Raw genomic sequence first — 25,410 nt, 5'->3', positions numbered from 1 at the left:
CTGAAGTTGCAAGATTTTTTAGCAAAGCTTTTTGCATATGCTTGGTCTGTATTTTGCTGTTGGTAACTTTTTCTACTGATTTGTGTTTTAGTTAAATGACCTCTCACTCTATTATGAAAGAAATCATGAGAATTTCATGAAATAAACCTTTGTATCAAGTATTTAAAAGCTGAAATTCATCTTGTGGGGCCAGCATATTGAGCACCCATGATTTGGGTGAGTGTGGGAGCTCCTTCCTCCAATGCAAGACTGCATCCAATCTATCTTAGAGTGAAAGAAAATTGCCTGACATTCCATGCCTTTGCATTGGCTGTTTCCCATGCCTGGAATGCTCTCTCCTCATCCCCACCTTCAAGCATCTCTGGCTTTCCCTAAGACTCAATTACAATCTCACCTCTTCCTAAGGCCCTTCCCAGTATTCCCCTCTCCCCTCTTCCCTCCAGACTGTTATTGTCTTCCCTCTGGAACTACCTTCCATTTTGTGTGTGTGTGTGTGTAATTTTTTGCATGCCATCTCCCCCGTTAGAATGTGAGTTCCTTGAGGATAGGGACTGTATTTTTTTGTCTTTCTTTCTATCCCCAGCACTTAGCACAGTTCCTAGAATATAGCAAGTGCTTAAGAAATGCTTGTGGACTGACTCCAAGTAGATCATTCTGTCCATCAGGACATACTGTTGAATGGGAGCTACTGTTTTTCAAAAATTAGTTCTGAAGGGAGCAGCTACATGGCACAGTGGATAAAGCACTGGCCTTGGAATCAGGAGTACCTGAGTTCAAATTCAGCCTCAGACACTTGACCCTGGGCAAGTCACTTAACCCTCATTGCCCCTCCCAAAAAACAAACAAAAAAAATTAGTTCTGAAGATCTCTTCAGTAGGCAGACATCCAACCTAATGATCCAAGTCATGATGATCCAAAGAGGACTAATGGAGTTGACTGTTTATTAAATATAGCATCATACGTTCCTCCTCAGTCTCCTTTGCTGAATCTTTATCTAGGTTATACCCATTAAATATGGGTGACCCCCAAGACTCTGTCCTGGACCCTCTTGTCTTCTCCCTCAATACCTCTTGACTTGGTGATCTCATCAGCTCCCATGGATTCAATAATCGTTTCTGTCCCAATGATTCCCAGATCTACTTCTGTAGCCCTCGCCTCTTTGCTTACTTCCAGTCTTGTATTTCCATCTGCCTTTTGGGCATCTCAAAGTGGATGTCCTCTAGATAATCATAAACTCAACATGTCCAAAAGCGAATTCATATTCTTTCCCTACAAACCTTCCCCCTTCCAAGTTTCTCTATTACTCTAAAGGCCACCACTGTCCTCCCAGTCTAACCTAGGGGTCACCCTTAGCTCCTCACTCTCTCTTACCCACCATATCCAATCCTTTGGAAAGGTTTGTCTATTTTACCTTTCTAATATCTCTCAAATACACTCTCTTCTCTCCTCTGCTACTACCATCACGCTGGTACACGTTCTCTCCACTGCATGCCTGGACTATTACACTAGCTTCTGGTGGGTCTGCCTGCCTCAAGTCTCTCACCACTACAGCCAATCCTCCATTCAGTCACCAAAACTATTTTCCTAAAGTGCAGATCCAACTGTGTCATACCTTTCTACTCAAAAAACTCTAGGGTCTCCATATCACTTCTAGGATCCAATTTAAATCCTCTGTTTGGTGTTTGAAGCCCTTCATAACCTAGCCATCCTCTCTCCATTTCTTTCCAGTCTTGTTTTTTCCCCTGGGGCAATGAGGGTTAAGTGATTTGCCCAGGGTCACACACCTAGTGAGTGTCAAGTGTCTGAGGTTGGATTTGAACTCAGGTCCTCCTGAATCCAGGGCTGTTGCTTTTATCCACTGCACCACCCAGCTGCCCTCCTTTCCAGCCTTCTTATACTTTACAACTACCCCACATACACACACATACTCTTTGGTGTTCTGGCTGCTCCTCAAACAAGACACTCCATCTCCTGACTCCTGGCACTGTTCCTGGCCGAACCCTATGCCTGGAATGTTCTCCTTCCTCATCCCTGTCTCCTGACTTCCTTCAAGTCCCAACTTAAACCCCCAATTCTACAGGAAGCCTGCCCCATTCCTTCCCAATCCTAGTGCCCTCTCTTGGTGTATTCTCTCCCATTTACCCCATCTACAGCTCATTTGTGCAGAGTTGTTTGCACGTCGTCTCCCTTCTTAGATTATGAACTCCTTGGGTCGGGGCTGTCTTTTGCCTTCGTATCTGCTGATCCCAGTGCTTGGCACATAGTAGGTTCTCAATAAATCTTTATTGCTTGCCTGCCTGTATCCATATCTGGAGGCACAAAAGAGCCCTAGGTTCTAAGCCCAGCTCTGCTGCTAGGGAGCTGGGTAACTTTGGGCAAACCATTTATTGGATTAATTCTCAGATTCCTTTCAACTCTCAAATTAGATGATTTTCAAGTAAAGCTTCCTTCCTTTTTTTTTTCTTAATCTATTGTGCCTTATGGTTTGCAGTGAGTTATTCTCCAGAAAAATTAAATCTCTTGTCTACCAGCTTCCAGACTTAACGGGCTGATAGAAAGGCAATGAGTCATAGAAAGAGGGCCCAAGGGATTAATTATTTCCCTATTAAAGCATGTATCTTAACCAGGCGCATGTAGGGAATACAAAACATTTAAGCCATGACCTAATCATCATTAGGACCCACATTTAAGAAAATGAATTATAAGCAGAGGCAGCATGGTAGGTAGAGTGGACTGAGGAGGTCAAAGATCCAGGGTTCAAATCTCTCTTCCAGCATGTGGGCAAGTTGTATGCAGCAGCATGCTGCAAAACGGCCAATCACCAAGCATTCCATAATCGTTCCCTACATGCCAGCCGCTGTGGTAAGCCCTGGGGACACACAGAATGGCTTTGACCCTGCCCTCCAATGGGGGAGAGAACAAAGTCATTTCAGAGGAGAAAGAGTAGCAGTGGGGGAGACCAGGGACTAGAAAGAGCCTCCCGCAGAAGGTACAATTAGAGCCGAATCCAGAAGGAAGGTGGGGTCAGAGGAGGCGAGCATTCCGGGCGTGGGGGTGTGCAGTAGCCAGCAAAAACCTGTGGGGTCTGGAGAGTGAGGGTCACGTGTGAAGAAAAGAGAAGGCTGCTTGTTGCTGGATCACAGAGGATGAGATGGGGAGCAGAGCGTAAGATGACGGGACGGGCAGGAGGGGCCAAGGGCATTTGACATTTGGTCTTGCGCAATGGGGAGCCACTGGAGTTTATTGAGTAGGGGGTGTCTGTGTGTGACAGGGCTAGACCCGGGCTTTAGTACAGTCACTTCGGCCACTGGGCCAGATCAGACCAGGAAGCTGAGGCAGAGGGACCAACCAGATGACTTCTGCGCAATGGTGGGAGCTGTGTGAGTGGGCAGAGAGGTCAGAGAGATGATGCTCAGGTAGAAATGACAAGAGAATAGTTATGTGGGGTGAGTATGAGCCAGGAGGCAAGGATGACACCTAGGTCGTGAGCCTGGGTATCTGGGAGGATGGTGGTGCCCTGGATGGTAATAGGAATGTGGGGAGCGGGGGGAGAGTTTAGGAGAAAAGGTAATGGGGTTGTATTTTGGATGTGTCAAGTTTGGGATTCCAATGGGACAAAGCTCAGGAGAGAGATCAAGGTTGGTTATATGAAACTGGGAATCATCAGCACAGAGATGATCATTGAACCCATGGGAGGTGATGAGATCACCCAATGGGAGAATGTAAAGAGAGAAGAGGCCCCAAGACTTAGGTGGCAGCTAGGGGACTCCATAGTGCACAGAGATCTGGGCCTAGGGTCAAATGTAACCTCAGGGTTTTATTAGCTCTATGACCCTGAGAGGGGCAGCCAGCCTGAAGTCAGGAGGACCCAAGTTCAAATCTCACCTCAGACATTTACTGGCTGTGTGACCTTGGGCAAGTCACTTAACCTCAAATGCCTTTTTAAAAAACCACACACACACACACACACACACACACACACACACACACACACACGGCTATCTCCAGTCATCCTGATGTATATTCTGCCACCGGACCTAGATGGCTCTGGAGGAGAGAGGTTGGTGACCTTGCACAGCCCTCCCTTGCTTGAATCCAATTCACTGCAAGTCATGACAAACATCGATGACCCTAGGCTAGACAGTTAACCTTTGTTTACCCATCTGTAAAATGGGAATAGTAACCGTGCCTACTTCCTGCGGTGGTTGTGAGATATTTGTCAAAAGTGCTTAGCACTGAGCATGACCCAAGGAGGTGCTATATGAATGCTTATTTCCTCACCCTTCACCCTTTCCCCCAAGCCAGAGCCTTGGAGGCTTAATCTGGATGAAGATTCAGCCAAGGAGACTGAGGAGAGGTCAGACAGATAGGAGAACCGGGAGAAAGCAGCGTCATGAGAGAATGGAATGTCCTGGATCTAAGACCTCCACAGCATAGAGTGAATACCCGATCATTAGGAGCCCAGGGCCTCATCGCTGCAGCGGGAAGGCTTGGTTGGAGGCAGAGGGTGAGGCACAGCAGCCTGGTGGTCAGATTCCAAGCTGGGAGGGGCTTTAGTAGTCCAAAGCTTCTTAAACTGTGGGCCTCGACCCCCTATGGGGTCATATGACTGAATGTAGGGGTCATGAAAAACTTGGCAACAATAAAAGTCATGTATATCTATTTTATATGCTTATTTACCTGGGGTCCCATAAACATTTCCTGGGCAAAAAGGGGTCACGAGTGGGAAAAGTTTAAGAAGCCCTGATCGAGTCAACTCCTTTATTTGTAGGTTTTAGGTTTTAATTAATTAGTTTATTCATTCATTTGTTTATTTACAAATGAAGAGTTCTGAGGTCCCAAGAAGTCTAGTGACTTGTTCAAGGTCATACAAGTAGAAAAGGGCACAGCCAAGATTTGAACCCAGGCCCTCTCATTTCCCCGTGCAGTGTCTTTTTTTCCATGGCATTAGGATGCCTCCCTATGATTCATAACTGCTATGTGAGGTGTTAAGGATAGATTATAATTTACTTACTGGGGGGAGCAGATTAAAGATGGCTTCATGGCAGAGTGATAACATTTGAACTCTTAAAGGATGGGTAGGATTTCAGTGAGGGAGGCTGGAAATGAATCATTAAAAAGTATGGTAAAGACAGCTGAGGGTCGGGTAGTTCAGAGAAAAAAAAGTCTATGTGTGTGGGGGAAGGAGAGTAAACGGTTCTGTCTGTGAAGGTCAGGGCTATGGGAAAGGCATGGTTTTCAATACAATTTTCATGCCTAAAATCTTCAAAGCACCATATGAACGAACCTTGAAATGCACGTATAATCAGCTGTCATTACTTCTTGTTTGCTCACATCCAAGAGGCTACAGAACTGCTTCATGATCGATTAATTTCACAATTTTTACAATTAGATTTGAAGATGAAATTATTTTAGTTGCCCCTGTTACCTAGCATAGTTCTAATTTGCCTTGTCGGTGTTTGGGAGGCAGGTGTGTCTATACAGTTTGGGTCTGGTTTTCAGTAATTTTCAATCAAAATTATTGAAGTTATTCAACCACCTGGGACATTCTTCCGATTAAGGGATATATATATATATATTTTTTGCGGGGCAATGGGGGTTAAGTGACTTGCCCAGGGTCACACAGCTAGTAAGTGTCAAGTGTCTGAGGCTGGATTTGAACTCAGGTCCTCCTGAATCCAGGGCCGGTGCTTTATCCACTGCGCCACCTAGCCGCCCCAAGGGATATTTTTAAAGACCTATTTTAGGGTAAGAGAGATTTCTGTTAACTCCAATATTTTTTCCTTGTCTTACTTAACAGTTTTTATTGATAGCATGGATAAAGGTGTAGATCAGTAATTCACCAGTTGGAATGAGAGAATCACAGCATTTCAGAGTTAGAAGGACCTCCCCGGTGATCCACTCCAATTCATCCTGGAAAAAAGGAATCCCTGCAAAAACACACAAGTTACATGTCCACCCAGTCTTTGCTTGAAGCCCTTGAATGAAAAGGAAGCCACTACCTCCTAAGACACCCCCTTTCTAGTTTGGCTATTCCTATTGTTGTTGAGTTGTTTTATAGTTGTGTTTGACTCTCTGTGAGCCCTTTTGGGGTTTTCTTGGCAAAGATCCTGAAGCGGTTTGTTATTTCCTTCTCCAGTTCAGTTTACAGATGAGGAAACTGAGGCAAGCAGGGTGAAGTGATTTGGCCAGGGTCATGCAGCGAGTGAATGTCAAAGACCAAATTTGAACACAAGTCTTCTTGACATTCCATCCTCTGTACCACCTAGCCTGCCCATCCCTGTTGTTAGGAGATTCTTTCCTGATCCCAAACTGAAACTTGCCTCTTTGCAACTTCTGTCCATTGCTTGGAAGTCTGCCCCCTAGGGCCCCGAAGAATAAATCTTATCCCTTTCCTACAGCACAGCCCTTTGGACACTTGAAACCTGACCATCCTGCTGCCTCGGAATCTTCTTTTCTTGAAGTTAAGCTAGTACACAGTGGGTGCTAAATAAATGCTCATTGGCTTGACGACCCAAGCGTCCCTAGTTCTTTCAGATGCCTTCCTCTAGATGGTCTCCAGTTTACCAATGTCCATCCTAAACGGTGGTGCCTAGACCTGAACACAGGACTTCAGGTGCAGTCTGACTAGGGTAGAGTAGGGACTAGGGACTTATTATTAAAAGCTATGGTGGGGGCAGCTAGGTGGCACAGTGGATAAAGCACCAGCCCTTAGACACTTGACACATACTAGCTGTGTGACCCTGGGCAAGTCACTTAACCCTCATTGCCCTGTTTCCCCCCCCCCCCAAAAAAAAAGCTATGGTGGTATCTTTTTCAGATAAAACCATGCATCTATTTATTTATTTTTAGTGAGTTAATTGGGGTTAAGTGACTTGCCCAAGGTCACACAGCTAGTAAGTGCCAAGTATCTGAGGCCGGATTTGAACTCAGGGTTCTTGAATCCAGGGCCAGTGCTTTATGCACTGTACCACCTAGCTGCCCCCTAAATTTTTGATATTCTTAAAAAATTTAAGTTCCCAATTCTCTCCCTCCTTTGAGCCCCTCCCCCCATTGATAAGGTAGGCAATATGATATCAGTTATTCATGTGAAGTCATGTAAAACACATTTCCATATTTAAGCTCTGCCTTTCTTCATGCAGCCCAAGTTTACACTAGTTTTTGTGTTTTCTTTTGGCTACCATAACACAGCTTGTAGTCTACTAAAACCCTGAGATATTTTTCAAATACAAGAAGGTGGTTGGCTCAGTGAATAGAGAGCTGGAGCTGGAGTAAGGCAGACCCCAGTTCAAATCCCACCTCTGACTCTTGTTAGCTATGTGACCCTGGGCAAATTACCCAGCCCTCTGTTTTTCCCAGTCTTCTTCTCTGTAAAAGAGCACCCAAGTCAAAAGGTTGTGAGGATAATATGAGAGAATATCTGTCAAGTGCTTTTCAAAGCTGAAAGTGCTCCGGAAATCCCAGCTGTGGCGATTACTCTATAAACTGTGGTCTCACCCTGGCTCCCGCATCTTGTGCTTAGGAAATTGACATTTGAAGCCAATTGGATTTCATCTTATTACATTCAGCCCAGTGCCACAGACTGTCAAGATATTTTTGGATCAGGATTCAAGCGTCCAGTTTGTCCCCCTCCTTGGGTCGTTTTGCAAATTTGATGAGCATGCCCTTTATCCTTGATTAAAGCCGGGTGTGTGGAATACAACATGTACACAGATACATAGATATAAAGTAGCTACGCGATGAGATGTGCTCAAAGGATGCCCCCCTCGCTGGAGATACAAAGTAATTGCTAGAGGTAGAGATTGCTCATAACTCAGGGGAATCAAGAAAGAATTCCTGTAGGAGGCAGCTCCCCCTCAGGATTCTACAAAGTTGGGGTGAGGAGAAAGCCCCTTCCAGGCTCCTGTTCAAAGGAGGCGCTTTGCAAATGGTTTTCTTCCTGCCGTTTTAAAACTCCTGGTTTACTTCCCAGGCCCTAGATGGAATGACTTGATATGGTGGAAAGAAGAGGTCCCAGTTTGGGACCTTTCCTCTGCCTCTTTCTCTCTTCCTGACCTGAGCGTTGCTTAACCACACCTGGCCCTGGTTGGTTTCCTTCTCTGTAAAATGAGGGGATTGGACTAGTTCCCCTTTCTGCTCTAAATCTCTGATTCTGTGACCTTAGAGCTCCTCTAACCCAATCCTCCCATTTTTACAAATGAGGAAACTGTGACCCAGACAGGTTAAGTGATTTGACAGGGTTATATAGGCAAGTTGGTGGCCGGGGCAGGATATGAACTCACATCCTCCGATGCCAGTGTTCTTTCTGATTCACCACTCTAAAATCCTATGGCTCTGTGACCATGAATATCCTAATAGTGAAAGACATTCATGAAGAGAAATAGATTTTAAAGAAGGAATTTGAAAGAGTTCTGTTCCAATCCCACAGGATACGGAAAACTGGAACAAATTGCAGACATATTTTATGACCCCAAAGAATGAGTCTGCCACCTCACTTTGGACCTTTCTGTGATCTGATGCCCTCCCTCATCCCTCGTCCTTACTCTCCAGCCCACATGAAGTATTCTATCCTCTATAAGAGAATTATTGACTAGACCTAAATTTAACACAGCCTACGGTGAGTTTCTTACTGTAAGCATTCTGGGAGTTTGACAGGGCCGGATGTCAAATTAAGCTGGCTACACCAGATCAGCTGCCGAGAAACTTCATCCTATAATTCTGGGTAAAAAAAAAAATCAATAGAAAACATAATGAAAATCATGAAATACAGGAAACTTCTGCATTCAATTTAAAAGCTCTTAAAAGAGTAAATGCATTTCTTGGTCATGTTGGAAATAAGCTTGATAGATAGATATGGGGCCTGTGTTTCCTTCCATTTGCAAAATGAATGTTTATGGCCTGTTCTTTTTCTTGCTATCATTTAAATTTAAAGAGCCCCCAAAGGATTGCTGATGGGGAGGAAATTAGGCAGAGTGGGGAGGTGGGTCTTCAACTTTTTTTGTGTCATAGGCCCTTTGTCAGGCTGGGGAAGCTGCAGAATAATGTTTTTAAATACCTAAAATGAAATACTTAGGATTACAAAGGAAACCGATTTTGTTGAAACCATTATCAAATAATTAAAAGTTCACAACTCCCCTCCCCCATTATCCATGGGCTCCTGGTTAAGAACCCCTATGCTATAGAAGAAAAGTGACCGAAGATGATAACGTCTAATGTTTGCATCTTGGATATAATGGCAAACTCCTCTGGGGCCCGGCTGTTGCACTTTTGTCTTTGTGTTGGAGCAGGTGCTTAATAAATGCCTATTGATTTAGTCAGAAGCATCATGGTAGAGGGCTGGACTTGGAGACAGAAAGTCCTGGACTTGAATCTCCTTTCAGACACTTCCTATCTCTGTGTGACCCTGAGCAATACCTGTCTGAGCCTCAGTTTGCTTCTTTGTAGAGTGGGGATAGGACAGGCTATAGTGCTCACGAGATCATTCTGAGAATCAGTGAGATAATGTGTGTCATGAAATGGAATCGAAATGTCAGGGGGTCCTAGGTTACTTCACTGGACTTTCTACCACCTCCATAAAAAGAGGTCTTTTAGCTCTTGGAGGAAATGTTCACCTTGGTATAATGGAAAGAACATTGTCACTGGAGTCAGAGGACCTGGGTTCGAATCTTGTGATGCTTACTCCTGTTATGACTGTAGACACAGCACTTTACCTCTGTGGCCTCAGTTTCCTTATCTGTAAAATGAAGAGATTGGGTTAGACGGCTTCTGAGGTCCTTTCCAATTCTAGATCCGAGATATTATGAGCCTATGCTCTGCACACTTTATTCCTCTACCAGGCAGCTGCTGCTGGGACTGACAGGGGCTCAGGGATCTCACTGTTCCCCCCCCCCATGTACCCAGACATGAGCTCAGTCCTGTGTACCCAGTCTATTGGTTGGGTAGCTGAACTCTCCATTCAGGGCCATGATCTTGAATTCCCCTCTCTAATCCTCAGCTCCTTGCCACCGTACTCCTCTCAGATTTATTCTTCACCCTCCCCATGACTTCTTGGCCTCCATCCCTGCCTATTCCCAGCCCTCACCCCCAGTCTGGCCTTACTTTTTTCTCCCTTCACCAACTCAACCTTATAATTGACAAATTCAGGGCCAGTTGATCCTTCACCTTTGCTTGCTTGCCCGATTGCCCATAAATCCTTGCTAATCCTCCACCCTAGATCATCCCCTCCATCTGCCTTTTTTACTCCTACTGTTCCACTGTGAAGGAAGCCTCCTGTGCCTCTGGAGGAAGCCACACAGCCACACAGACTGGTCCCTTGTCAGCTCACACTACCTAATATCAACTGAGTCCTCACCACTACATGGAAATCCTTTCATTCTTCCATGACTGTTTGTAACCTTCTCTTCTCTCCTTAGTAGCCTGACCCAAGGTTTCGTTCTCTGTGCATCCTTGTTAGAATGTAAGTACCACGTGGTCATCTAAGGAACACGGTTAGACACTGTGGCCAGCCTCCTAGTAGGCTGCCTTGTTTATCTGTGTTCCAGTGAATCCCTCGTCTCATCAGCTTCTTCCACCATCCACACCCTCTCATCTGGTCCAGATCTGCTTCATGTCTTTCTGTGAAATCTCCATAGAGGATCCATTGGCTATATTTCTTCCTCTTGTTCCTTGAATCTTCCACGAGTACTGGTACCAAGCAAGTTGGTGATTATCATGCAATCCTTTATTGCTGTAACCTAGCTGTGCCTGCCTTCTCTTCAGATCCCAAATGTCCTTGATGACGTCCCTTAGGGACACTTCATTAGAAGCTAGCTCAGGATGTTCACTGTCTGTTTCAAGACTGGTATTACCATCTCATCTTATTGCCTTTCCAACAGAGGAGAAACTCATTCCACCTTGACAGGCCAGGTGCCTGGTTGGCCTGTCCAAATGCCATGATGGGTCAGGCGTCAACAAGGCCTAATACCGCATGTCTGTTTCAGCATGAACTCTCAGAAAGTAATGACTGAGGGATTATCTTGGAATCTTTTAATGGACCACACGTCCTGGTTACCCCAAAGTTTCCCAGTAGGCTTTAAGTATATTTTAAGAGCTTCTAGATCCGGAATTTAAAATTGTTTTTTGATGGAGGGATGAAGGAAAGAATCATGATCTCAAGCCTAGTAATATAAAATAGAGTGAATCAAACCTTTTTTGGGGGGGTGGGGGGAGGTGCTTAAAACGTCTTAAACACGGAAAGTTTTTCATAATAAACCAACATAGATTTCTCTCTCTCTCTCTCTCTCTCTCTCTCTCTCTCTCTCTCTCTCTCTCTCTCTCTCTTTTGCAGGGCAATGGGGGTTAAGTGACTTGCCTAGGGTCACACAGCTAGTAAATGTCAAGTATCTGAGGCCAGATTTGAGCTCAGGTCCTCCTGAATGCAGGGCTGGTGCTTTATCCACTGCACCACCTAGCTGCCCCAGCATTAGATTTCAATAACAGTTTCTAGGAAAGTTTGATTCTAACGGTAGCAAGAAATACTTGCCACATATGAGAGGCACCATAGTTGCATGGATCTATTATTGGACTTGATATTAGGAAGACCTGAGTTCAGGTTCTGCCTCTGAGACTGACTAGCTGTGTGATTCTGGATAGATCACTAAACTCTCTGAGCCACAGTTTACTTATCTGTAAAGTGGGGATAGGGCAGCTAGGTGTTACACTGGATAGAGCACTGGGCTTGGAATCAGGATGACTCATCTTTGTGAATTCACATCTGGCCTCAGACTCTAATTAGCTGTGTGACCCTGGGCAAGTCACTTAACCCTGTTTTGCCTCAGTTTCCTCATCTGTAAAATTATCCAGAGAAGGAAATGGCAAACCACTTCATTATCTTCGCCAAGAAAATTTCACATGGGGTCATAAGAGTCGGACACAACTGCAAACAACTGCACAAGTGCTTAATCAGTGCTTGTTTGCTTCCTTCCTCATAGACAACTCCCTATACCATCTATAACTCCCTATACAATGAAATTGCATGTGTAGTCCAACCTCCCCCTCCCCTTGGTCTTGGATAAGAAAATCTAGGTATTGTTTTCATGCAGAAGGGAGATGACTTAGAATACTGACAGCTCAAGGAGATCAGTCTGACCTTGAAGTCTTCCCTGGGGCAGTTATTAACGGTGTCTTGCACTTCATAATAATAGCTCACGTTTATATGGCATTTGAAAGCTTGCAAAACACTGTGTAAACATCATCTCATTTGATCCTCACAACAACCCTGGGAGGTAGGTGCTATTATTAGCCCTTTTTTTTTTTAACATATAAGGTATTTTATTTTTTCCGTTACATGTAAAGATAGTTCTCAACTTTTGTTTATACAAGCTTTACAATTTCAGATTTTTCTCCCTCCCTCCCCTCCCTCCCCCCTCCCCTAGACAGCAGGTAATCTGATATAGGTTATATCTATATATCTATATACATATACATATAGATATCTATACACACATATATATATACACATAATAACATTAATCCTATTTCTGCATTAATCCTGTTATAAGAGAAAAAATCAGAGCAGTAATGCAAAACCTCAAAATAGAAAAAAAAACCAACAGCACCCAAAACAAAAGAAATAGTATGGTTCAATCAGCATCTATACTCCACAGTTCTATTAGCCCTTTTTAAAGAGGTGGAAACTGAGGCTCAGGTCATTGTTAAATTTCTTGTCCAGGGTCACAAAGCTGGGAAGGGTCTGCAGTAGGACTTGAACCTATGCCCTCCTGACTCCAAGTCCAGTGCCCTTAGCTATATGCCAGTCTATCTCTGCATCCCCTTGTATGGTGTAATAGTGTTGATAATATATAATAGTAATAATAATAGTGATGATAACTTAATTTTCTAGTGTTTTCTAGTTTACACAGTTCTTTCTCACAACACTACTGTAAGAGGGGTAGTGTAAGTGGTATTTTCCCCTTTTACAGATGAGGGAATGAGGCTCAGAAAACTAAGTCACATTTATTAAGCTCCTAGTATGTGCCACATATTGTGCTAAGGGCCGGGATATTTAAAAAAGGGGCAAAAGACCCTGTCCTCAAGGAGCTTACCATCCAACATGACTTGCCCTGGGTCATACCTGTAAGAAGCATCAGGGGTTTGAGCTGAACCCGGGTGTCCTGATTCCAAGGTCACTGTTCTTTCCATAGCATCACGTAAGGTTTTTAGGTGGTGATGGTGGTTATTGTTAAACCTCCTCAGGATGCTAGCTGGTGATTGAGTTCTCCCCACTGTAACTCCTCAGAGGACCCCATGGCTCCTAATCCTGCCAGATGTGCTCAGAGTAGCGGGTGACAGCCGCAGATATCACCCCAGTGCTTCAAGATGTAAGCCCCATTACCTGGCAGCTGCTTAAGCAGCAGGCTCAGGTAAACTGATTCCCTCAGGCTGACACAGGCTGAGACTAGCTGTAGGTAGTAGGATGGGCGTGAACCAGAATAGGCAGCATAAATCAACCCCACCTGTGTTCAGCCCTTCTGAGCCAAAGGCTTTTCTGTAATCAGCAAAGAGCGAGCCCTGAAGGATTCTGCAGTGCTGCTAGCAACAATTTAAGCATTTGGAGCAAACTGCATGAAATACACTTTTCCCCCATATAAGTATTTTATTATTTTCCAGTTACATGTAGAGATAGTTTGCAATATTTGCCTTTATATGATTTCCAGTTTCAACTTTTGCTCCGTCTCCCCCCTTCCCCTCCCTCCCCCCCTCCCCAAGACAGCAAGCAATCTGATATAGGCTATATATGTACAACCACACCAAACATATTTCTGCATTAGCCATGCTGTGCAAGAAGAATCAGAGCAAAAAGGAAAAACCTTAAAAAAGAAAAACAAGAAAATAGAGACAGTATGGTTCAATCTGCATCTAGATTCCATAGTTCTTTTTTTTCTGGATTTGGAGAGCATTTTCTATCATGAGTCATTTGGAAGTATCTTGGACCATTGTATTGCTGAGAAGTCAAGTCTATCACAGTCGATCAACACACAGTGTTGTTGATACTGTGTACAATGTTCTCCTGATTCTGCTCTTCTCACTCAGCATCAGTTCATGTAAGTCCTTCCAGGTTTCTCTGAAATCCTCCTGCTCATCGTTTCTTATAGCACAATAGTAACGAAATACACTTTTAATACAAATTTACTTGGGAGGGACTGCAGGATGCTGATGGCGATCAGGAGGAAAATAAGCCTGTTGTCTGGTAGCCTCCTGTCTTAAATAATTATTCTTTGTTTTGTAGAATCATAGATTTAGAGATGAAGACATAGTGTACACTCTACCCTTTTTTTTGACAGATGAAGAAACTGAGTCACAGACAGGTTGAGTGACTTGTCCCAAGTCACACAGACAACAAAATGGAGGCAGTTGATTCTAGGCTGATGAAAGACAGAATATGTTTTCAGCACCCTCTAAGTTTTAGGGCTCTCAAAGCCTCAGTCACCTTGCCCTAGTTGTGACTCTGGGACCTTGTATCCTCTGAACTTTTCAGTCAGTTTCATGACTAGGGAAGTATGGACGTCTCTAGAAAATTATGAAAGCTGCCTTTTTCCCACTTCCATCAAGAATAGCAGCTAATAACTAGGTGGCACGATGGATAGTCAGGAAGACTTATTTCCCTGAGTTCAAATCTGGCCTCAGGCACTTGCTGTGTCTGACCATGTAGACCTGAACAAGTCATTTAACCCTGTTTGCCTCAGTTTTCATATCTGAAAAAGGAGCTGGAGAAGGAAACGGCAGACTACTCCAGTATCTTTTCCAAGAAACCCCCAAATGGAGTCAGGAAAAGTTAGACATGACTGAAACAACCAAACAAAAACAACAAACTTTTACATATTGCTTTAAGATGAGCAAAATACATGTATTATCTCATTTGATCAAGGATACTTTGGGATATGAGGCAGGTGGGTGGTACAGTGACCAGAGCCCTGAGCCTGGAGTCAGGAAGACCTGAGGTCAAATCTAGTCTTAAACACACACTAGCCAAGCTAACTCTCATCTGTAAAATTGGGATAATAACAGCACTTACCTCCTAGGTTTGTTGTAAAGATAAAATAAGATAATAATTATAAAGTACTTAGCACAGTGTCTGGCACATAGTAAGCAGTTAAAAATACTTGTTTCCTTCCTCCCTCCTTTCCTTGCTTCCTTCTTTTCTTCCTCTTTCCTCCCTTCCTTCTTTCCTTCTTTCCTTTTTTTTTTCTTTTTTGGTGAATGAGGCAATTGGGGTTAAGTGACTTGCCTAGGGTCAAACAGCTAGTAAGTGTCAAGTGTCTGAGGTCACATTTGAACTCAGGTCCTCCTGAATCCAGGACTGGTGCTTTACCCACTGTGCCACCTAGCTGCCCCTATCTTGCCATCATTCTCAAGAATATTTTAAAATCAGGGCAGCTGGGTGGCACAGTGGGTAAAGCACCGGTCCTGGATTCAGGAGGACCTGAGTTCAAATCCAGCCTCAGACACTTGACACTTATTTGCTGTGTGACCCCGGGCAAGTCACTTAACCCTCATTGCTCAACCAAAAAAAAGATTTTGAAATGATGAGAAAGTAGTCGTATGAGTCAGTAATGATTGGTACCCCTTAGGTCATCTTTTTGTTGTTTTTTGAGTAGTGATATTGTGAGTGATTTTTCTGTACATATTCTCTTTCCCCCTCCTTGAGAGATCTTATAAAACAATCCCTCAGTGCTTTCAGAATTGAGTCTCCTCTAGGGGCAGCTAGATGGCGCAGTGGATAGAGCACCGGCCCTGGAGTCAGGAGGACCTGAGTTCAAATCCGGCCTCAGACACTTAACACTTACTAGCTGTGTGACCCTGGGCAAGTCACTTAACCCCAATTGCCTCACTAAAAAAAAAAAAAAAAGAATCGAGTCTCCTCTAGAATGGATTTCCATGATACATACTTGGTCTGGTTCAGTGATTCTCCCCAATTTTGTCTCCTTAAGTGCCTTTTTGCTTCCTCACATAACACACTGGAGACTGAGGTGTTAGGGTTAGAAGCTAGAAACACTTTCACTTGGCACAGAGGAAGGGTGATGGCGGCCACATTGGTGGCAGAGAGGACAATCCAGATCCAGGTACAAGTGCGTCAGGAAAGGGAGTAGCCTGTCCTCCAGGGTGGAAACTTGCTTAAGCCCTTGTGGAGGTGGAAGGGTTGGACAGATTCTGGGGAAGGAGAGCTACAGTCATAGGATTCTGTAGTGAGGGCTAGGCAAAGGAACAGAGCATTCCAGGCATAGAAATGCCTGTGAGAAGAAACTGTTTCCCCCATATGTTAGTGCCCTGTGGCAAAACGCAGGTGGCTCCAAACTGTGGTCTGAAAGTTGGTTCCACTGTTATTGTTGAGGAAAATAGATGATTGTAGAAATTTTAGTAAATCTGTACCATGTCATCCATTTGTTGACCTCCTACAAGCTTCATTTGTGAGTGCTCTTGAGATGATGAGAAGCACTGGGGAATAGTAGATAGAAAGCTGGCCTCAGAGTCAGAAAGACTCTGTCTTTACCTCTGACACCTACTGACTGTATGTGTATATGATCCTAGGCAAGTCACTTAATGACTCAGTGACCCAGGCAAATTTCTAAGAGTATAAACTGAAGAAAAAGTGCTAATCCACATTGATGGAGGAGCCCCCATGCCAATGGAATCCAAAGTCTGGTTCCTGTATGTTGGGGTCTCACACTGAGCTTTATGCAAACTTTTTTTTTTTTTGCAGGGCAATGAGGGTTAAGTGACTTGCCCAAGGTCACACAGCTAGTAAGTGTCAAGTATCTGAGGCCAGATTTGAACTCAGGTCCTTCTGAATCCAGGGCTGGTACTTTATCCACTATGCCACCTAGCTGCCCCCTAAACTTATTTTTACTTCCACTGTTTTTCACTGTTTCTTGGGGTGATCCTACTGAGGATGAGTTTGTGTTCTAAACCCATGCTGCTATTGGCTGCCCTGCCACTCTACTTAGCAAGGAGATGAGGTGTTTGTTCACTGGCTAAGGGGATATCTGGGCTCTGCTAGCCTCCTCAGTATACTATCTGCTTTCCATCGGTTAAACATCTGTGGTAAAGGGTAATCACAAGGTCAATATCTTTACCTTTTTCCATTTCCCATTTTTCAGCATTTCCAACATGTTTGAACTGGCCTGGTTAAAGCTGTTGTGGTTATAGACAGTCGTCTTTTCTTCCTTATCCTCTCTTTGAAGTTGACATTGCTTTTTCTCTAACTAATCTCTGGCGTGACTACAGAAAGACATCCGATCATGATATGACCGCCATATTACATGCCACATTAGAAACAAACAAACTTCATCTATCATGACCACATCAGAAGAAATTTGTGCTGTCTGTGCTAGAGTGCCTCTTAAAGTTTGGATATAGATTCTCAGAGGCATCTTCCCCAGGTTGAAGAAAATGCTGAAACAACAGCCCTGTGGAACTTTCTGGTTAGGGGCAGATATGTGTGCGTGCCAGCTTCCTGCAGGCAGATGTCCAAGACATTGTGGCTTTGGCAGCAGTTATAGTTTGCATAATCAACTTGACTTCCCAAAGGAATGGAAGATACAGTGCTAAGGAGAAAATTGGGAAAGCCAGCTCTTAATTTCTGGAGCTATTCAGTGGGGCTGAATTTATTGAAAATTACACACTGGGCCTCTTTCATTCCAACTTTGGTTATTTTCCAGGGCTTGAAAATGAATGTTGAGTTCAAAGCTCTTTTCATTAAATTCTTTTCTCCATCTTGAATTACTTTTTAAAAAATTATGAACTTAATAAACTTTTATACCACTACCTCCCTCCAAAGCCCCCAAACCCACCATCTAAACAGCTGCATGATATAGAGAAAAGAATGCAGAATTTGGAGTCAAGAGGCCTTGGGGCACTTAGTAGCTGTGTGACTACAAAAAAATTTCTTGGTCTGTTTCCTCATGGGTAAGATGAGAGAGATAATACCTGCACAAGCTACCTCACAAATTAGTTTGGAGGCCTCTACCCTTTGCAAACATTATAGTGTTAAAGATATTATTTCTTTTCCCCCCAAGTCTTTGCTTCTGTACTTTTAAAATAGCTTCTTAAAAAATTTTTTTTGGTTATTATCCTGTGATTTTTGTTTCTAGTTGGGACCCATGACTCTAGTTGGTATAGGTAACTTTGAGAAAGGGAACCCACATTCTCCACACAGATGATCAGCCACTTAGATATAATCTTAGGGAGTAGCCAGAGGTAGCAAGCGTCTGGGGTCACACATCCAGTATGGGTCAGGGATGGGATTCGAACCTAGGTCCTACTGACTCCCTGTCCATGCATGTTGCCACAGCATCTCTCATCCTAGGTTACATTTAGGTTATTGATGCTGTAAACTTTTTTTTTTTAAGTGTGAGTATACAGAAGGGAGAAGGGAGTCAAGATGGCAGATGCTGATTTCTTTGTCTTTGTTATTTCAGGGACATCAGAACCATCCTTTGAGGCAAAATGTGAAGATCGTTTGTTTAAGAACTTGTTTCAAGACTACGAAAGATGGGTTCGTCCAGTGAAACACCTGAATGACAAAATAAAAATAAAGTTTGGCCTTGCAATCTCTCAGTTGGTGGATGTGGTATGTGTATGTATAGATAATGATACTAATTAATATTTCTAATGTTTATTATGCTTACAAAGCGCTGCATGTACATTATCTCAGCATGACCCTGTGAAGTGAGTGGTATGTTGTTAGAACCTCAGTTTCCCAACCTGTAAAATGGGAATGAGAATTTGAATGAACTTGGCTAAAGAGTGGAGCTGGGTCTCTAGCCCACTACACCATGTTGGTTTCTTGCATGATGGGGATAATTATATGCAAATTGGTACTTGTATATATAATACAAATATTAGCCAACATTTATTGAGACCTTTAAAGCTTGCAAAGCTCCTTGTAGATATTATCTCATTTGAGCCACATAACAATCTTCTGTGGTCTCTCTTACAGGTGTTTTTAACCCTGTTTTATAGAGGATAAAAATGAGACTTAGAGGTTAAATGACTTGCCTGTGGTCACAAAGCTTATATTGGAAGTAGGATTTGAACCCAGGTCTTCCTGACTTTAATGCTGGTGTTCTAACCACTACATTGTACTATTGATGTGCCATAAACAAAACCTATCGAATGACTTTTTTTTTTTTTTTACTGGGGGATTAAACACGGAAAACAAGCCTCTTCCCTTTCCTCAAGCCACTTTGTTCAGAGAATTCTTCCCTTAGGCCTAGTAAAACTTTTGTTAAACTCAGGATCATTAAATGTTTTATGATAAATGGAAACTCACACCTTTGAACAATATCACCCTTATATCATCACAGAAAGGTGAGAATTTATGTTGAATTTCCCGAGGGAGGATCCTTCAAGATGCCTTGAGAATGCATTCTAAAGTGGATCTCTTTTTGCCTGGAAATTCTTCCTTTTAACCTAATTTTCTCATGTTCCCATTTCATAGAAGTTTTTTGTTGTTTTGACTTTTAAGTCCATCAATCAGCATGTGCATATTGCATGGTTAGAATTGTCAATAAGGTAGAGGTGAGGTAAGTGGGTACCAAAGATGTTACATAGTATCTGTCCCAAAGAAACTTGTTATCTAGTTGGGGAGACCCTGTGTATGCATACATGAAACAGAAACAATATTCACAAATATTATCTCATGTGATCCTCACACCAACCCTATGGAGCAGGTGCTATTATCATCCCCATTTCACAGATGAGGAGACTGAGGAAGGGAAAAGTTAAGTGACTTGCCTCCATTCATGAAGCTGGTAAGTGTTAGAAATGGGAGCTGAACCCAGGTCTAGTCCTCTACCCATAACTCTGTGTGGCTTCATCTAGTAGGTTATTTGATACAAACACTAAAAGACTGTGGACATGCAGAGTTGGGAAAGATTGGTGAGTGTTTTTTGTCAGGGAAGGCTTCATGGAGGAGATGGTATTTGAGCAGAGCCTTGAAGGACATAGAGAATTTAGGCTACATGAGAGAAGAGGAAGAATGCTGTGAGCAAAGGCAATCTAAGCACATATCAGGTATTGGGGGACAGTAGACACACCTGCCTGCCTAAATCAGCAGATACATAGTAGCAAGTCAGCAAGCATTTATTAAGCACCAGTTGTTGTCATTCTGTTGTTTTTCAATCATGTCCCACTCTTCCTGACCCCATTTGGGGTTTTCTTGGCAAAGATCCTGGAGTGGTTTCCCATTTCCTTCTCCAGCTTATTTGACAGAGGAGGAAACTGAGGCAGAGTTAAGCGAGTCCCCAGGGTCACACAGCTAGTAAGTGTCTGAGGCCAGATTTAAACTAAAAAAGATGAGTCCACCTGACTCCAGGCCCTGTGCTCTATCCACTGTACCTCCTAGCTGCCCAAATATGTACTAGACACTGGGCTAAGTGCTGGGGATGGAGAGAAAGAGAAGACAGTCCTTGCCCTCAAGAAGCTTACATTCCGATGAGGGAAAGGTGACAACGAGTGGAATAGGGAGAGACTAGAGCTGGGAAGACCAGTTAATAGGAGACCAATAACACTGAATAGCATTTGACTGTCATGTTAAGGAGGCAGGAGAAGGGTCAGTATAGTACCATGGAGAGAGCACCTCTGGCTCAGAGTCACATGGCCCAAGTTCAAGTTCTGGCTTGGCCATTTATTAGCTGTCTGACCTTTGGCAAGTCACTTCTCTCTGGGCCTCAGATTCCCTAGCTGTGGGTGGAGTGGGTGGAGGCATTGATCTTTGAAGCTCCCTTCTCTGTGATGATGTTAAGGCAGAGATGGCCCCAAGGCTGCACACCTGGTTGACTAGGGAAGATGGGGCGAGGGTGTAAATGGTCTGGGCCTTGGACATGTCCAGCTGGAGGGGGTGATGGAGCCTTCCAGAGGAATGTCCAGTAGGCAGTGGGAAATAAGAAGATGGATTTTGAGAGTCTCTAGTATAAAGGCAACTCCATTCTTGAGAATGGAGGTGAGCTCTTTAGGAAATGACGGAGAGGAAGCAGGCACAGGGCTGAGCACATCACCCCTCTACTCCAAAAGCCTTCCGTGGCTCCTCATGGCCTCCAGGATAAGATACAAATTCTTCAACCTGCCTTTAAAGCCTTGCCCCCTTTCTAACCCTGCCTCACTAGGTTTTCTCATTACTAGCCTTTCAGCACTCTAGTGAAACTGGAGTGTTAGGCATTCCCCAGACATGGCATTCCATCCCCAACCTCCATGCATTTGTACAAGCTGCCCCCAACCCTGCAATGTACCCCCTTCTTCACTGACTCTAAGATGCCATTACCCATCGAGGCTCAGGTTAGGGGTGCCCCTTCCTTTGGGGGGCTTTCTCTGATCCCCCAATTGTTAATGCTCTGTCCTCAAATTACATCATTTATGTACATGTGGCACATTCAGCATTGTCCCCTCCACTCCCCAACTGCCAGTGGAAGGTAACCTCCCTGAGGGGAGGGACTGTTCTGTCCAGGTTTTTGCTAAAGCACACGGTACATTTTATTTCTCTTCTGAAATGTTCAGTAGTTTCTTGCTGGTGATATTTCTGGAGGTCCCAATAAAATGTGTTTCTATTGTCTTTCTTACTTCTTCACTGGGGATTTTCCATAACCGCATCATATTTATTCATTGCGTTGTAGTCCTTTCTAGTTTGCTTGCTCATTTTCTATCTTCCCTTATGAGTCTAATGGCTTGTTTTTGTTTTTTTTGCTTGGGGGCTGGCCTTCTCAATTTTTTCTCTTGACTTTTGTGCCACCCATCCCCTCTCTTCTTATCAGTTCATCTTGTGTTGGGCCCCTGCACTGTTCGGGTGTGTCCCCAGCAACTTTGTCACGTCTAGACCAGCAGCATGAGGCAACTTTACTGTGCTGCATTGAGGAATGTGAATGGAGGGGTCTCTTCTGTACTTCAGAGAAACTTTACAGGGGGAGGGCTGAAGCTGGGTTTTAAATACCCTCACTGCCACCCTTTCCCCTGTTTCCTCCACACAGAATTACCCCAGGCTGTTTGAGCACTTCAGAGTTTACCGTCCTCCAAAATTACCCACTATTTCTGTTCATGCTCTCCCTTTATCACAGAATGGGGTTGAAACAAATCAGATTACTGCCTTAAGGGAATAAACAGGAGAGAAGCCACTTATCTATCTATCTATCTATCTATCTATCTATCTATCTATCTATCTATCTGGGCAGGGCAATGGGGATTAAGTGACTTGCCCAGGGTCACACAGCTAGTAAGTGTCAAGGGTCTGAGGCCAGATTTGAACTCAGGTCCTCCTGAATCCAAGGCTGGTGCTTTATCCACTGCGGCATCTAGCTGCCCCCTCAATAAACATTTATTAAGCACCTTCTCTGTGCCAGGCACTGTGCTAAGCACTGAGGATGGATACCAAGAGACAAAAGAGAGTCCCTGCCCTCGAGGAGCTTACCATCTATCTAGTCTATTGCCAAATACTGTAAATTCTACCATCAGGGCAGGGACTATAACCTTAGAGTTCTTTGGGTCCCTAGTGCTTAACTTAGTGCTCAGTACATGGTATGTATTCAGTAAAAATTATGGGTTCATGGAGATCTGGTACACAAAAAGTCACTTAGAGGTTCAGCCGAGTGAGTGAGACCAGACTAGAAAGAGCTCTGAACTTCTCTTCCAATATTTCCCCCTCTAAATTCTGCCTGTTGGAGGATGGAAGAGGGGGAAGAGAAGGGGAGAGGGTAAGGATAGAGGGAGGTAGAACAGGTGGTAGAGGGATGGAGACAGGGACAGAGCCAGAGAGAGGGGGAGGAGGAGGGGAATATAGACAGAGCAAAGGAAAGAAGGTAAGAAGTGAGGGGGGACGGGGGGGGGGAAAGAGAATGAGAAAGGGGAAAAGAGAGGGGGAGGGAGAGGAAAGAGACATTTGGGTTCTTCTAAAGGGGCAGGGATAGTTTAGCAAAGAAGTAAAAAACCCCAAATATGACAATGATCATTGAAATAGTCTGTTTTTTTTTTTTACTTCCCTTGTACAGGATGAGAAGAATCAGTTAATGACCACAAATGTGTGGTTGAAACAGGTACGTGCAGTACTCCGAGCCCTAGGGAGACACCTCGGCCCTCCACATGGGTGCTTCTTGAGGGGCAGAGGGGAAGGTCCCTGAGGGAGGACTGCGTGTGATGGTGCTGAGTTTGAGTTTGACAGAGGAGGATGAAGGTGACCTAAACTGAGCAAGGATGGTCCCCTCTTCTGTGTCTGTGGGTTGCTCTGTCACCCTCCCTCTTCCTCACCCCTCACTGAGTTTCTGTTTTTTCTTAACCACCTCCAGCAGTTTCCACCAGCCAGCAGAGAGTGCTCCCCTCTGCTGATTCTCTCTTCGTCTCCCCTTTGTTTTCCTCGTGACCGTCCCCAGCCTCCGGCTCCAACAGGTCCTTGGTGGGGAAAGCTAGCTTACAGAACAGTGGCAGAATCTCAGATCCCAAAGGTACCCTGGAGGTCACTGAGCCCAGCCTGTACCTGAATAAGACTCCCCTAATGACAAGTGGTCATATAGCCCCTTCTTGAAGACCCACAAGTAAGGGGCCCCCCACTATGTCCTGAGTCTGCACATTTGGATTGCTCCAGTCATTAGGAGAAGTGTCTTGATATCAAGCCCAAATTTGCTTCCAGTCGTTGGTTCTAGCTCTGCATCCTGGGAGTAAGCTAATCCCCTGTCAAGGCAACAGCCTTTCAAAGATATTTATCGCATCCTCCCTAGGCTGTCTCTTCTCCACACTGACCATTGTCATATCCTCCAACTGCCCCTTGGTTAGAATGAACTCAAAGCCCTTCCCCATCCTCTTTGGTCCTACTCCAGATACTTTCCAGCTTGTCTGTAGGGATAAGGACTGGACTTGATTTCACTGATCGAGAAAGTCCCCTCATCAGACGCAGGTTGGCACCTTCTCTGTAACATCTCGTCTCAGTGTTGACCAAAGTGCCCAGAGATTATGCCTTACTGGGGGTCACATGGCCAGGATGGGTCAGAGTAAGACTTGGGCCCCAAGTCTTTCTGGCTCCCAGGCTGGTTTTCTGTTTACTAGGTCATTCTTTCATGCTTACCACTATGTCATGCTCCCCCATCCCCACCCCCAATCACACTAAAGTGTGGGGACAGTTAGAAAATTGTAGTGGTCATGGGAAAACCCAGCTGCTGTAAAGGACCCCGCACTCCCTAGGCATGGGTGTTCTCTAGTATAGATTGCAACCTTTCCACACTTCATCCTGTGTAATTTTCACCCTTGTCTTTCTTTTTTTTTTTTTTGGTGAGGCAACTGGGGTTAAGTGACTTGCCCAGGGTCACACAGCTAGTAAGTATTAAGTGTCTAAGGTCGGATTTGAACTCAGGTACTCCTGACTCCAGGGCCGGTGCTTTATCCACTGCGCCACCTAGCTGCCCCCCTTGTCTTTCTTTAAATCACCCACAGAGGATCTGAGCTGTCCCATGTGCTGGAGGTCTTTCAATATCCTGAGTGCACCAGGATTGTATTCGGACTGGCCACCTGGTATCTCTTTTCCTTTGCGCCTTGACTTGTCTGCTTTCTTTTCCTAATCAGCGGTGGAGTCTGGGACATTTCTAGCACTTGCCATTGTTGGGAATGTGCCATAGTCTACTTGTGACGATTAGGTGCCTTTCCGTTGCCCATTGAGTTACTTGTCACTTTTATTCCCGGGAGATCAGAAAGGCTGGGTGTGCTAGAACCTACCTGTAGTCCCTGCTGCTGGGGAGATTGAGGTTAGTGGATAGCTTGAGTTCATGAGTTCTGAGATGCCGTTGGGCTAAAGCTGACTGATGTCTGAACTAAGAGTGGTACCACGTGGTGAGCCCTGGGAGTGGAAAACCACCAGGCTTTGAGGAGGGGTGAACCGGCCCAGGTTGGAGAAGTGGGCTTCCATGCTGACCATCATTAGCATTGGGTCCATAAGTGGCCAGTGTACTTCCAGCCTGGGAGAGAGAGAGAGAGAGAGAGAGAGAGAGAGAGAGAAAGGGAACAGGAGAGACAGACTGACAGTTGGAGAGACAGAGAAAGACAAAAACAGAGGCAGAAAGAGAGAGAAGAGACAGAGATGGAGAAAGAGGGAGAAGTGGGGAGAGACGGAGACAGAGAGAGGCAGCTCAGAGTAGTGAAATAAGAAGACATCAAGAAGATTTGAGTTCAAGTCCTGTCTCCTGCACCTGTTGGTTGTGTGACCATTGGCAACTCTCTGAGACTACAATTGGCACAGTAGGTGGTAGCCTTCATTGGCAGAGGGTATTTCTTCACTGGGAGTTCTTTATATCAATTACATATTGGATCCAATCCAAAAAAAATCACATCAAGGCATTCCAAACTTCAGACCCATCTAGCATCCTTGAAATGACGTTTTGTCAGGTGTGACTAGGAAGCCTGTAT

The 25,410-nt window shown here is 44.4% G+C and overlaps 1 protein-coding gene across 2 annotated transcripts in view; it reads left to right on the top strand.

Annotated features, from left to right (window-relative positions):
* CHRNA5 (cholinergic receptor nicotinic alpha 5 subunit) overlaps positions 1-25,410 on the top strand; it is a 36,174-nt gene that overhangs the window by 4,577 nt on the left and 6,187 nt on the right. For both annotated transcript variants that reach the window (XM_043986097.1, XM_043986096.1), the window contains exons 2-3: positions 18,456-18,607; positions 23,013-23,057. In XM_043986097.1, coding sequence (XP_043842032.1) covers positions 23,031-23,057 — 27 coding nt within the window. In that variant the 5' untranslated portion in view covers positions 18,456-18,607; positions 23,013-23,030. The remainder of the gene's footprint in view (positions 1-18,455; positions 18,608-23,012; positions 23,058-25,410) is intronic.

The sequence above is a fragment of the Dromiciops gliroides genome, chromosome 2 (genome assembly GCF_019393635.1).
Source record: "Dromiciops gliroides isolate mDroGli1 chromosome 2, mDroGli1.pri, whole genome shotgun sequence".
Lineage (NCBI taxonomy): Eukaryota > Metazoa > Chordata > Mammalia > Microbiotheria > Microbiotheriidae > Dromiciops > Dromiciops gliroides.
Note: the sequence above shows the minus strand (reverse complement) of the source record. Positions and strands in the feature narration are given on the sequence as shown.